This window comes from Fundulus heteroclitus, chromosome 2 (genome assembly GCF_011125445.2).
Source record: "Fundulus heteroclitus isolate FHET01 chromosome 2, MU-UCD_Fhet_4.1, whole genome shotgun sequence".
In the NCBI taxonomy this organism is placed as follows: Eukaryota; Metazoa; Chordata; class Actinopteri; order Cyprinodontiformes; family Fundulidae; genus Fundulus; species Fundulus heteroclitus.
In genome coordinates this window covers 33414545-33427841 of record NC_046362.1, presented here as the reverse complement: position 1 = coordinate 33427841, position 13297 = coordinate 33414545, and the positions used below count along the sequence as shown (strand labels likewise).

Sequence of the window (13297 nt, the reverse complement as noted above, 5' to 3'; positions counted from 1 at the left end):
CACCAGCGGTTCCTCTCCAGGGACAAAACGATAAATTCATCTTGTCAGGATCTGACATTAGATTTAAAGAATGTGTATTGGTCGTTTTTTTTTTTTTTTTATTGTATTCTCATGTCTGCTTCAGATCCGGATCTTTGCCCGGAAGCCCGCCATCGCTGCCGGCCAAGGGGACTACGCTCTCAACATAACCGGACCCATTCTTAAATTTTTTGAGAACTACTACAACTCCACGTACCCGCTGCCCAAATCTGGTCAGTCCATCACTCTGACACTGGGTTCCCAACGCACACTGAGGATCAACCAACTCAGAAAAATAACTATTTAGTTTTATCCCATCTTGTGCATCCATAGGCAAAACCTTATATCTATTCAGACTGAGTCCTCTGCATCAACCTCCTGAAAAACACTGCAGGGTGTAAATCTGAACAGAAGGGGGGGTTGCAGGTTAAAGTCCACTCCTCCAGGAGGTGTTTCCCTTTTCCAGGCATTTTAAGGTAAACGTCCCGAGTAAAGCCGAGCAGGACGTGGCGCAGTAGGGCGGGGCGAACTTGAGTAGCGCCAGTGTGAAAAGGGGCTTTGCTGTGCTTGATTGGCCAGAAAACGGGCCTGACCAGAACCCCACAGAGAATCAATGGAGTACTGTCGATGCAGAGGACCTGCAGGCCGCTATCAGAGCAACCCAAGTCTGTTTTGGAGTAGAAACAGTGTCGTGCGAAACTATTCACCCTCCTCTGCATTTTTCATGTTTTGATGCCTCACAACCATGAGTTATGATGGCGTATGATGTTATATTTGATGTAAACAATGATCTTCAGGCCTGACCCGCAACTGGATTGAGGTCTGGACTTTGACTAGGCCATTCCAACACATGTAAATCTTTCCCCTTAAACCACCAAAGTGTTGCCTTAGCAATTGTTTTCGGCTCATTGTTCTCAGATCCCCCAGAATATTCCTTTTTTTTTAGCAACATTCATCTTCACCTCGGCTCGGACCAGTTTCCCAGTCCCTGCTACTGAAAACATCCCCACAGCATGATGCTGCCACCACCATGTTTCACTGTGGGCATGGTGTTCTTGTGGTGGTGGGATGTGATGGGTTTGCAGCAGACATAGCATTTTCCTTAGCAGAGCTCGTTCCTCCATACAATTGGAGAGTCGCCCAAGTGCCCTTTGGCAAACTCAAAAGCTGTCTTCTTATTTTAAACACCAAGTGAAGGCCTTGTTTCTGGCCCCTCTTTCATGAAGCTCAGCCCTGTGGACAGATCCTCCAGTCTCTGCTGTGGAGCTCTGCAGCTCCTTCTGGGTGACCTATGGACCTTTTGCCGCCTCGCCGATTAATGCCCTTCTGGCCCGGTCTGTGAGTTCTGGTGGCTGACCCTCTCTTGGCAGATTTATTGTGGTACCAGGTGCTTTCCATTTGAAGATGATGGATCTAAAAGTGCTCCATGGGAACATCAAAGATTTGGAAATGTTTTTATAACCCCACCCTGACTTGTACTTCTCAGCATCTTTGACCCTGACTTGTTTGGGGATCTCCTTTGTCTTCATGGTGTGATGCCTCTTGCTTAATGGTGCTGCAGCCTCTTTCAGAAAAGGTCACTTAGATTGTACACAAGTGAGCTTCATTTCACTAATTAAGTGACTTTTTAAAAAGTATTTGGTTGCACCAGAACCTTTAGGGGCTTCATAGGAAACGTGTCTGTTTTTTTTATTTTTATTATTCTTATTTGTACATATTTTCTCATTTTAGTTTATTTTGTGCAGAGCCATCAAATAAAATAAAATAGCATTTAAATTAAAGGTTGGAATATAACAAAATAGGTAAAAACTAAAACACGCAGGGGGCTAATAAAAGAAAATACTTTGTTTAGTACCTCAAACTCTCCACCTAAGAAGATATAAATTTGCCATTGAAAAAATTGCAAAATGTGTCTTTTCGCATCGGCTCCATTTACTGGAGGGCAAATGTGCCGCAATTAATTATTCCAAGTGCCACAAATTGCCCCTCGTCCCACACTTTGGACTTTCTAGTGGAGTTACCAGCAGAAAGAAAATGTGTCTTGCTGTGTCTTAGCCTTCTCACTGAGAGGGCTGCTTTGCTCTTCTGTCTCAGTAAGGGCATATTTTGTGTTAAAAATAACTTAAAATAACGTAACATTTGAAATGGAAATCCATGTAAAAACATCCCTGTGTTCATGTCACATGGAGCATGATAACTCCTTTGCTTTTAGTGGTCGTTATTTCTGACGGTTTATTGCATCGTTAATGTTTTTACAGGCAAACCTCTGAATGATTTACTTTTGTAGATGAAACAGTGGAGACAGTGAAGCTGCTGCATCAGCCTTTTTGGGCACTTTTTAGAAGAAAAAAAAATCATCTTCATCCTGCATCAGCGCTCGCTATCTCAGTCCCAGGCTGGAAGTCAGAGAGAAGCTGTTATCTGTCTGCTGGGATTTTATGATTCGGTCTGCGGAGATGTGTAACAGTATCAGCGTTTAACAGATAAACTGATCTGTCGATCTATAGTGAATTTTATGGCAGTCATCGCGTATGAGAACAATAACTCTTTATTTGACATTCTGTCATCTGACAGGCCACATTCAGCCCTCTAAAGATAGAAATGACTGCTTCCCCCGACTGCACTCCAAAAACAGAACTAGAAATAAGTAAAATATTCTTAAAATTAGTGTATTTGTCCTTGTTTTGAGCAGGTAAATAAGACTGCCAATGGAATAAGATTTTTGCACTTAAAATAGGAACAATTCATTACCATCTTCTTATTTCAAGTGCAGGATGTCTAATTATCTTATTTTAGGGGTCAAAATACTCATTCCATTGGCAGATAATCCGTTTTACCTACTCAAATCAAGGATAAATACACTAACTTTAAGAACATTTTACTTATTTTTAGATCCATTTTGCAGTGTGACCCTGCTAACATAGACACACTGGTTGCGATATTTCCTTATTTCTTTCAAGGTTTTACAAATTTAATGTCTCCTAAAAGTAACACAAAAAGTGAATACGTTTGTGTTTGGTTCATTCCAAGAATTTCTATACTTCCAAATATCCAAACTGCTTTATCAAAGGGGTTCCCCAAGGGTGAGTGCTCGGGATTTTCTTTTATACACTATCTCCTTTGCACAGTGTATCTGTTAACATGTCTTACCATCATTAAACAGTTAGTGGGAGTCATAAAAAAAAAAAGCAAATCTAATTGTAATGCATCTCATTTAAAGGAGATTTATTTGATTTGTTTTTGCACTTTCTACATGCACAGTATGCTTTCTCCATGGATGTCCTGCTGCCTCTCTTGGATCTGTAATCTGTTGAGTTGTGTAGGTCTGAAAGTCACCAAAATCCTGTAAAATCTTCTCGGCCCTGCAGACCAGATAGCCATCCCTGATTTTAACGCGGGAGCCATGGAGAACTGGGGTCTGATCACCTACAGAGAGACGGCGCTGCTGTACGACGAGGAGTTCTCCTCCAACTCCAACAAGGAGAGGATCGCCACCATCATAGCTCACGAACTGGCCCACATGGTGAGCTCAGATAAAATACCAAAATAACAGGGAGCATGCAGAGTTAGGAGGAAATGATGCTCCCAGGTGTGTAACTTTAAAAAAAAAAAACAGCACCGATACTTTTCGTATTTACATGAATAAACAAACATTATCACATGACCAGAATAAAAGGGATGACAAAGGGTGATTTAAGCACTTGGTTTTATTTCTTTATCAGATTCTGGATCCTTGTCATTTTGCTTGACTAACTTCATGTGAGATATTATGAGTTTAAATTTCATACACGAACAATTAGTACAATTTATTAAGCATTAACTATTGTACTTTCAGTTTCCAGTGTGACTAGATGAAGTATTAGGAATTAAATCTAAATAAAATCCAGATTTTAAGATTCACTTCTGTCTTTAGCGATATCTAGAGACCTTTTTCTTTCCACATGCTTTTTCAAACTTTATAAAAAAAAAAACATGTATAGCTGTAATTTTGACTTCTTGTATCTGCAGTGGTTCGGTAACCTGGTCACTCTGCGCTGGTGGAACGACTTGTGGCTGAACGAAGGCTTTGCGTCGTACGTGGAGTACCTGGGAGCAGACAAGGCTGAACCCTCTTGGAACGTGGTACGCCTTTTCTCCGGGCTCAACGCCGATCGTCTTTCCAGATTGTGTTCTTAATGTTCAACATATTCCTGTTTCCTGGCAGAAAGACCTCATCGTCCTTGGTGACGTCCACAGAGTTTTTGCTGTGGACGCTCTGACGTCGTCTCATCCGCTGTCCTCCAAAGAAGAAGACATCCAGAAACCAGCTCAGATCAGCGAGCTTTTTGATGCGATCTCATACAGCAAGGTCAGGAATCACACACATTTTCTTTCCTAATATCTGAAGCCGGTTTTTATTGACTTTGCTGTCTATCTAAACGAACGTTGTTCTCATCTTCAGGGAGCGTCTGTCCTCAGGATGCTGTCAGACTTCCTGACTGAGGACGTCTTCACCAAAGGACTCCAGGTACAGAACTGAAATATAAACAAACATTTGATTAAACAGTTTTGTATCGATATTTAGCTGTTCATAGATTATCAAAAATAAAACACAAAGACTCTGATGCTAAATTGGCCATCTTATGCAACCTTCCTCCCTTTTTCACAGAGCTACCTGCAGCAGTTTGCTTTTGGGAACACCGTCTACACAGACCTGTGGAAGCACCTGCAGATGGTAAGTCGTCTTCACACATTCTGACCCTTCAGGTCATGTTTGGCTGAAGAAAACCCATCTGTCAGTCCTGGTTCACTCGCTGGTCTACAGCGAAAGCAGCCGCAGAGTTTATTTTGGTGAAGTCCCACTGATTCAACGGCAGAAAGAGAAAACATTACAACTGTCAGTACAGCCAGGTGCTATAAACTGTAATAATTCAACCTCAGAATCTGGAGACCCGATAATTCAGTCTGATTCAGCTCTTGATACTGCTAGACGGGACCGTGGCTAGCAGGGTAATCGTAGACAGTTTAGTGGTCATGCACAGGTAATCAGTCCACAGGGTAGAGGTTTCCAGGCGGCTTTCAAGAATCTGGCGCTTACACCCAGGAATAGCCAGGAACTTATGGTGCTCCTCCCAGGTGCGACAGCTCCCGGTAATCAGCGCTGTCGCAGGTGTGATCACTCGATCTGACCGTCAGAGTGACGTCACTGGGCTGCAAAAGCAGAGTGACAGGCGGGAAGAGACAGGAATCATTGCAGTAAACTTCAGAAAAAGCAGCAGCATCACAGCGTTGGACGTCACAGCAGATTCACTTCCAGCTGAGCGCATTCAATGTTCAGAAAAATTCTATAAAACAAGAGCTCCATCTCAGATGCTATGAGCCTTATTTAGGAAGTTAAATGGTTCATGGTATAAAATAAAAAATAAAAAACAACCAAACATGTATGGCTTGGTAGGAAGAACTCAGGGAAGCCTCTTCATAGTGAAGAATATAGCAGCACGACTTAGCTGCCTTTGACTAAAGCACAAGACCCCTGGAGTAATGGATGGATAGGACCAAGTAGAGATGTTAGACCAAATCCACGGCACTACATCTGGCGAGAATCAAACACAGCATATCAGCACAAACAGCTCATCCAACCTGTTAAGCACAGTGGCGGAGGGCTGATGATCCAGGCTTGCTCTGCAGCCTCAGGACCGAAGGGCCTGCAGTCAGTGAGTCGACCATGACCTCCGCCATATGCCAACCTGTTCCAGGGTCAAATGTGAGCTCATCTTTCTCTCTCCTAAAGCTTAAACTTGCTCCAAACTGGGTCATCAACAGGACAAGGATCCCAAACACAGCAGCAGATCTACAGCAGAATGACTGAAAATTAAAATGATTGAAAAAAAGAAATAAAAAACGGTCCAGTCAAAGCCAAGACTTCAGCCTAGTTGAAATGCTGTGCAGAAACAAACTTGACTTAAAGTTTCCCCACAACAATGTGAGAGACCGGATAAAGTCTATCAGAACCTTTGCTGAGAGCTACGGCTGCTAAAGGTGGCTCTGAACGGGGTGCACTTTCAACCACAGCAATTTGAGAGAGCGAATGTCACATCCCTCTGAACCAAGAGTATGAAATAAATAATTTTTCATGCATTTTGTCCAAAAAAGGGAAAAAATAAGTTCTTAAGAAAGTTTTTAAGATGAACATGTTTTCTGTTTTCTCGACAGGCCGTGGACACGAGTGCGGTCGACCTTCCCTCCAGTGTCAACGACATCATGAACACTTGGGTGCTGCAGATGGGCTTCCCTGTGGTCACCATTGATACCTCCACCGGCCTCGTTTCCCAGAAGCACTTCCTGCTGGATCCAGACGCTGAAGTTACCACTCCGTCTGAATTCAAGTAAGTAAACTACTTTCTGCCATTTTGTCCAGGAATCTCTGTTAAAATTAACAATTTTTCCAAATAATGTGAATGACATCAACACACACAGCGTCCATTTTGCTGTCCATGAAATCAGGCCCAAAACTACTAACACAGTTTTTTTTTTTTTTACTGCAGCTATGAGTGGATCGTTCCAATCAAATGGATGAAGACTGGAGCCGTCCAGAACCCCAAGTGGCTGTCGGCGAAATCAGGTATAAAAATATCACGAAAAACACACAAATAAATATATTTTTTTCCTTACAGTGACAGATCAAACTAACCAATTAGCAACTGGTAGGTTTTCTTTAGGCAAGGCCAGTTTATTTCTAAGGCCCTTTTCAGTAACAAGACGATTCAAAGTGCTGAACGTGAACACAAAATCATTACAGAGGAAAATATTACACCGGAAATAAAAAACAACAACAACATTTAATTACAACAGGAACACGCAAAGTAAATCCTTATCTAGACCTCACTGTAACAAGCCTCTTCACTAATATTCAAAGCTTACTTGTTTTTTTAATAAACATAAGAAACATTTAATAAACATGGAGAAACATTAAACTCACAGTACACAGTTGTTTCTATTCATAATCAGAAATAAACTAAGTCAATCCTTGGGAGGGGACTCTGATCTAAAGTAATTTTGTCCGACTTTTCTAAGCGCTACAACTAGAATAACTTCTTTTGTTTCATTGTAATAAGAATAAACTAAGTAAATCCTTGACTAGACTCTAGATTGAAGATAGAAGATAGATTTTAAACATCAATTAGACATTAGACCATTTATCAGTAAAGATAGGGTGAATATGATCAGCAAACACGCTTACAGTTTTCAACAAATATAATAATAAAGATAAATACTTGTGAGTAAATTTGTGTTATTTTCTACTGAAAGCAAAAAAAAAAAAACACAAACAGATTTACGAGTATATCAAAAGTTGAGCTATCAGGATTAAATAAACTCTAAAATCACTGTGAAAGTTAAGCAAAAGGAACTTGATAAACAATAAACTTTATTAATATTTAATTGGCTAATCTGCTGAAGTAATTAAAGCAACAAAAATCAGTTTTGTTGAGTGGAACCGCAGATTAGAATCCCGCTCGCTGCTACCACCTAGCGGTGAAACAGCGGCACTGAATTAGCATTTATTTAAATATCCAAACACAAACCAGGTGACACCCGCTCGCCTTTAAATCAAAGCTGCACATTTAACACGTCAGGTGGTGGAAAAAACATCCAAAATCATTAATATTCAGCAAACTGACACAGTTTAAACAGCAGAAGGTCCTGGGTTTGAGCACCAGTGGAATTATGGGATTAGATTAAATCAGGGTGCCTGGGTCCTGTCAGGGCAGCAACTTCTGAAGTTTGAATCCCACAGACTGCCACTCTGGGTTCCTGAGCAAGACCCTTTGCCCAAAGTGGCAGATTACTGCTCCCCAAGGGATAAATGCAGAGGACACATTTAATTAATATGTACAAAGTTAATTTTATCACCTGCTCTAATGTAATGTTTCCTCTGTAGCTACCATTAGCGAGATGGTGACCGGTGGTTCTGACTGGTTGCTGGCCAACCTTGACGTGGTTGGTTACTACAGAGTCAACTACGACGACAGCAACTGGAGCAAACTGCTAAACGCTCTGAACACCAACCACAGCGTAGGAACACTTTCCTGAAGGCTTGGCAGTTTCTGTTCGGTCCGGTGAACTGTGTCTGACATGATGTTTGTATTTAAGGTCATCCCAGTGATCAACAGAGCTCAGCTGGTGGACGATGCCTTCAACCTGGCCAGGTACGTCTGAAACTGAAAATGACCAGAAGAATCAAGGGTTCGATTGGGTTTTGCTTTTTAAGAATATGATGATTCAGGAAATGAAAGCTCTAAGTTTTAATGTTAGAGCTGAACCATTGGACAAATAGCAGATATCTGGAGAGAGAAAAAAACAATCCATGAATTTATTCATTTAAGTAGCAAAAGGCGGACACACTATTCTTGTAAGTCTTTCTATTAGGTGGCACAGTTGGACTGCAAAAAGGAAACTAAAAGTGGATAAAACCTTCTTGAAATGTATGTATTTTTCCTTGATTTGAGCAGCTAAATAAGACTATTTGCGAATGGAATCAGTATTTTTATCCCTAAAATCAGATAATTAGACGTCCTGCACTTGAAATAAGATGATGGAGATGAATTGTTCTTATTTTAAGTGCAAAAATCTTAATCCATTGTCAAATAATCGTATTTACCTGCTCAAATCAAAGACAAATACACTCATTCCAAGAAAATTTAACCTTTTTTTTCCCTTTTGCGGTTTTCCTGAAGTCTTTCCTGAAGTTGAAATATGAATATTATCTGAATATATCAGTCACACTGATTCTTGCTTCCCAAAGAGCCAAGATCATCCCTACAGTGCAAGCGCTCGAAACCACCATGTACCTGAAGAACGAGAGGGATTACATGCCGTGGGAGTCTGCTCTGAACAACCTGGACTTCTTCTTCCTGATGTTCGATCGCAGCGAAGTCTACGGACCCATGCAGGTGCTTGTCTTTCCGCTACGAATCTGCAAAAAGTTCCCTTAACCCTCCTTGATTTTCATGTCTGTGAACCGGGGACCTGATGTTTGCAGGATTACCTGAGGAGTCAGGTCACCCCTCTGTTCCAGCATTACAAAACCATAACGTCGAACTGGTCCGAGGTACCAAAGGGACACATGGACCAGTGAGTACAGACCGGCGCATACAGTCCCATTCAGGGGTTTCAAGCTGTCACCTGGAGGGTTTCTAAATTGTTTAGATCCCCAGGAGGATGTTAAGATCTTCCTTTTAGCCAAGTTTTAATTTCTTGGTCTTCTTTAATCTTCCTGCAGATACAATCAGGTGAATGCCATCAGCCTGGCCTGTAACACCGGTCTGAAGGAATGTCAAGATCTGGTCCAAGGGTGGTTCAAACAGTGGATGGACACGGACATCAACCCGTGAGTGACAGAATATTAACCTGGAGGTTCAGACGGCCGTGCATGGCGGCTCCTCCGTCTACACTGCCAAAAGAGAACTAGAAATAAGAAAAGATTTCTTGTATTTGTCCTTGATTTGAGCAGGTAAATAAGATTATTTGCCAATGGAATTAGTATTTTTACCCCTAAAATAAGATAATTAGATATACTTCACTTGAAATAAGATAATGGAGATGAGTTGTTCCTATTTTAAGTTCAAAAATCTTATTCCATTGGCAAATAATCTTATTTACCTGCTCAAATTAAGGAAAGATTCTCTAATTTCAAGAAATAATTTCTTATTTAGAGTTTTATTTTTGCAGTGTATCATGGTCTCATCTCTCTCTAGGATCCACGCCAACCTGCGCTCCACTGTGTACTGTAACGCCATCGCAGCGGGCGGCGCCACAGAGTGGAACTTTGCCTGGGAGAAGTTCAAGAACGCCACCATCGCCATCGAAGCCGATAAACTGCGCGCCGCGTTGGCCTGCACCAAACAGCCGTGGCTGCTGAACAGGTCGGGCCCGTCGTCGGCCCCCGTAGACACCGCCCGCCCGAACCCAACCCGCATCTAACGCTGCTTTTACCTGCTCAGGTATCTGGAGTACACTGTGGATCCGGACCAGATCCGGAAGCAGGACGGTACCTCGACCATCATCTACATCGCCCAGAACGTGGTCGGTCAGTCTCTGGCGTGGGACTTCGTCAGGGCTCGGTGGAATTACATCTTCACTCAGTGAGTGGGAAACTGAACCCAGCTTAACCTCGGCCGCAAAGAAAAATCCTTTCAAAAGAATTGTTGTCTTAGTGCAAAAAAGAGCCCAACAGATTTTTACTGTAAAAAGCGGAGCCTTGCTGCTTTTGCCATAGTGCTCCGCTTGATTTATATAGGCAGGAAGCTTTATTATAATTTATCCAGGGAATATGTCATATTAAATGGACACTGAAACAAGAAGGTAGAAGAGGGAAAAAAAAGGAGAAAAGGTGAAAGAGAAGAAGAGAAAAGGGAGAGAGCAATATAACATCCTCTGAGTCTGCTTCTACACCTGCAAAGACAGATACAATCAACCAACGCCTTGATACCATCACTGAAGAATACACAGTATTAATTAATATGGAATCTATAAAGCTGACAGCTGAAGACGAAAATAGAGGTTTTCTGTAAAGAAGTGAAGGTACCTGGCTACAGGCGCACTGAAACATTCTTGCCTGGAGATAAGCGTCTTTATCAGGCTATTTACTGCCAGCGAAATGTTTTATTGATCGTTCTGCTCAGCCGTGTTCTCTGCTGATCTTTCATCCTTATAAAGCCGTCTGTAGATAAGTCAGGTGATTCCTCTCCGCGGCAGAGACGTTACGCAGATTTATTGCATAAAATGATTGTCAGACTTATTGTCTAATGTACGTCAGAGCGATTTAAACTGCCTTAAAGTAGCTGTTTCTGAAGTAGGAACAATTTTTCATAACTTTCTTTTGCTTTCTCGCAGGCAGCCGTTTGCTTCTGTCCGCTTCGTTCTTTTAATTTGCTCTCATGTCTGGTGTTTCTTCTCACAGGTACGGCGGTGGATCCTTCTCCTTCTCCAACCTCATCAACGGAGTCACAAAGCGCTTCTCCACAGAGTTTGAGCTCCAGCAGGTGAGAGGTCCTTTTTGAAATGGCTGACATCTAGAAGAGTGGCCTCCCTTCACCGTGACAGGATTTCAGCTGCATGTTTTCACTCGTTCTGACCAGATGATGGAAACGTGGTTTTAATTGCTGCTGCCCGCTGCAGTGGGACAACATTTCGGCTTTCCATCTCGTTTCTATCAGAGGATTTTGGTCGTAAAGCTCCGCAGATAGAGAACCCAATGAAAGGAGTCTGGTGCTGCGCGGTGATGAAAGCTAAGATTAGTGACCAGAATTGCTTCGGTAATCAAAGCAGTAGTAATGTTAATCTTTACTCTAAGTTTGTGCACATAAGCAAAGAATTTGACTTTGTGTCCCTCATATTAAATAAAAATGCATAAAAATGCAACCTGTGGTGCAGGTGGTAGCACTGCTGCCTTGCAGCAAGAAGGTCCCGGGTTCGTATCCCAGCACTTGGGCCTTTCTGCATGGAGTTTGCATATTTTCTGCCTCCCATGTACTCTGGATTCCTCCCCAAGTCCATAAACAGTTGGTTACTTTAAATTGCCCTAAGGTATAAGTGTGTGCATGGCTGTTTGTCCCGTGTGACTCTATGCTGCCATGCGAGGGACCCATCCAGCTGTTAGCCAACCTCTCAACCAATGACCGCTGCACAAATAAGCAGATTTTGTTAGAAAAGAAAGAAAAAAATCACAAAAGGAGAACACAGGCTTAGATTAGCATAAACATGCACAAGTGTTCATCAGAGAAGACAGCCTGGGAGAATAAACTGTCTCTGCAGCGGCTAGTTTTTGCACAGGTAGAAGTAAACGGTTTGTGTCCAGGATGTATGGGGTCTGCAGAGATATTATATTATCTGCCCTTTTTCCTGACCCTAGACCAGGCTGCAGAAGAGGAAGCAGGCGTGGTGAATCCGAGGCTGTGGTTTATCCAGAATCTGACTTGTTTTGGCAAAAAAATTTTTATTGATGTCTGTTTTAATGACTTAAGCCAGACCCGAGCCAGGCCTGATGATTGACGCTCTGTTTTGTTTCAGCTGAGGCAGTTCAAGGAGGACAACGCCGAGGTGGGCTTCGGGTCCGGGACTCTGGCGGTGGATCAGTCCATCGAGAGAACCCAAGCCAACATGAAATGGATTGAGGAGAACAAAGCCAACGTTCTGAAATGGTTCACTGATGCAACAAAAGTCACGGCATAAGCGTGAAAGCTTTTTAGTCCTATTTATTTCATACGTATGTGTCTTCTTCGTGAAAAAAAACCTTCTTTGGAGCAGAGCTTTATACTTTTCGTGGTCCGATGAATTACCAATGAAATATAAAGAAAACGTGACGTCTAAAGTTTCACATGGGATGAGAAAACAGTTGATTTTGCTCCTTCTAACATTTTCCTAATTTGGTTTAAGAAAAGGAGGTTGTGCACATTTCTTCAAGCACTAATGAGTTTTCTCATGTATTTTCAGAGGAATAACTGCTGTACAGTGGATAAACTCATAATCAGCATAAACTCAGAAGCTTCATTGTCTCAGAAATAAATGTTTAAGCCAATTTATGGTTAGACTGGAATAATATGCTGTAGCTTTTGTATTATTCAGTTAGTTTTGGTAATGACAGCTGTCTTGAAACATCGCATCAGCCTGAACCAGCGGTGGTTTCTGTGCCGTACTGCCTGTAACTGGACAGAAAATGAATCTTAGTTTAAAACTGTTTTAACTGTGTAAAGCTTGACCTGAAGCCCTAGATATCTCAAGTTTAAGTTAATAAATGTATGCATTGAGTTTATAAATTGTGTTTACCGGCTTCTGATGTATGCTGTGATTTTATTTAAGATCATACAGATTTTTGTTTCTTGTTTTGCAACATAAAGAAGTCATTTTGTAAATGCCTTTGGACATTTCATGAATGCACAGATGGGGAAATTGATTGTATGCAACCTTTATTTATCCAGGTAGATCGCATTGAGATTAAAAATGTCTTTTTCAAGAGAGACCTGGCCGAAAACGGCAGCAGCACACAACTCCAAATCAAACCCTACAGACATGTAAATATATTAAAGATAGAATTTTGGTAGAATACGGTTAAAAATTAGGCAAAACATCTACAAACAGAAACCTTATTTATAAGCCGGTTTAAATATACCTTAAATATATTAACAGAGTCCAAATCCTTCAGCTTCAAGTCCTTCTGCAATTGATTCCAGTCTGAGGGAGCTGCAAACTGGAAAGATTTTTCATCATAATCAGTGTGAACCTTACATTTAGTAAATTCATT

The 13297-nt window shown here is 41.6% G+C and overlaps 1 protein-coding gene across 1 annotated transcript in view; it reads left to right on the top strand.

Annotated features, from left to right (window-relative positions):
- LOC105929720 (aminopeptidase N) overlaps nt 1–12826 on the top strand; it is a 19079-nt gene extending 6253 nt beyond the window's left edge. Inside the window, exons 5-21 of the mRNA XM_012867610.3 lie at nt 125–251; nt 3387–3541; nt 4027–4140; nt 4223–4366; nt 4460–4525; nt 4667–4732; nt 6211–6383; nt 6543–6619; nt 7937–8070; nt 8149–8204; nt 8801–8948; nt 9038–9129; nt 9278–9385; nt 9753–9920; nt 9999–10139; nt 10958–11039; nt 12067–12826. Of these exons, the coding sequence (XP_012723064.2) occupies nt 125–251; nt 3387–3541; nt 4027–4140; nt 4223–4366; nt 4460–4525; nt 4667–4732; nt 6211–6383; nt 6543–6619; nt 7937–8070; nt 8149–8204; nt 8801–8948; nt 9038–9129; nt 9278–9385; nt 9753–9920; nt 9999–10139; nt 10958–11039; nt 12067–12228 (2013 nt within the window). The 3' untranslated portion in view covers nt 12229–12826. The remainder of the gene's footprint in view (nt 1–124; nt 252–3386; nt 3542–4026; nt 4141–4222; nt 4367–4459; nt 4526–4666; nt 4733–6210; nt 6384–6542; nt 6620–7936; nt 8071–8148; nt 8205–8800; nt 8949–9037; nt 9130–9277; nt 9386–9752; nt 9921–9998; nt 10140–10957; nt 11040–12066) is intronic.
- The last annotated feature ends 471 nt before the right edge of the window (nt 12827–13297 follow it).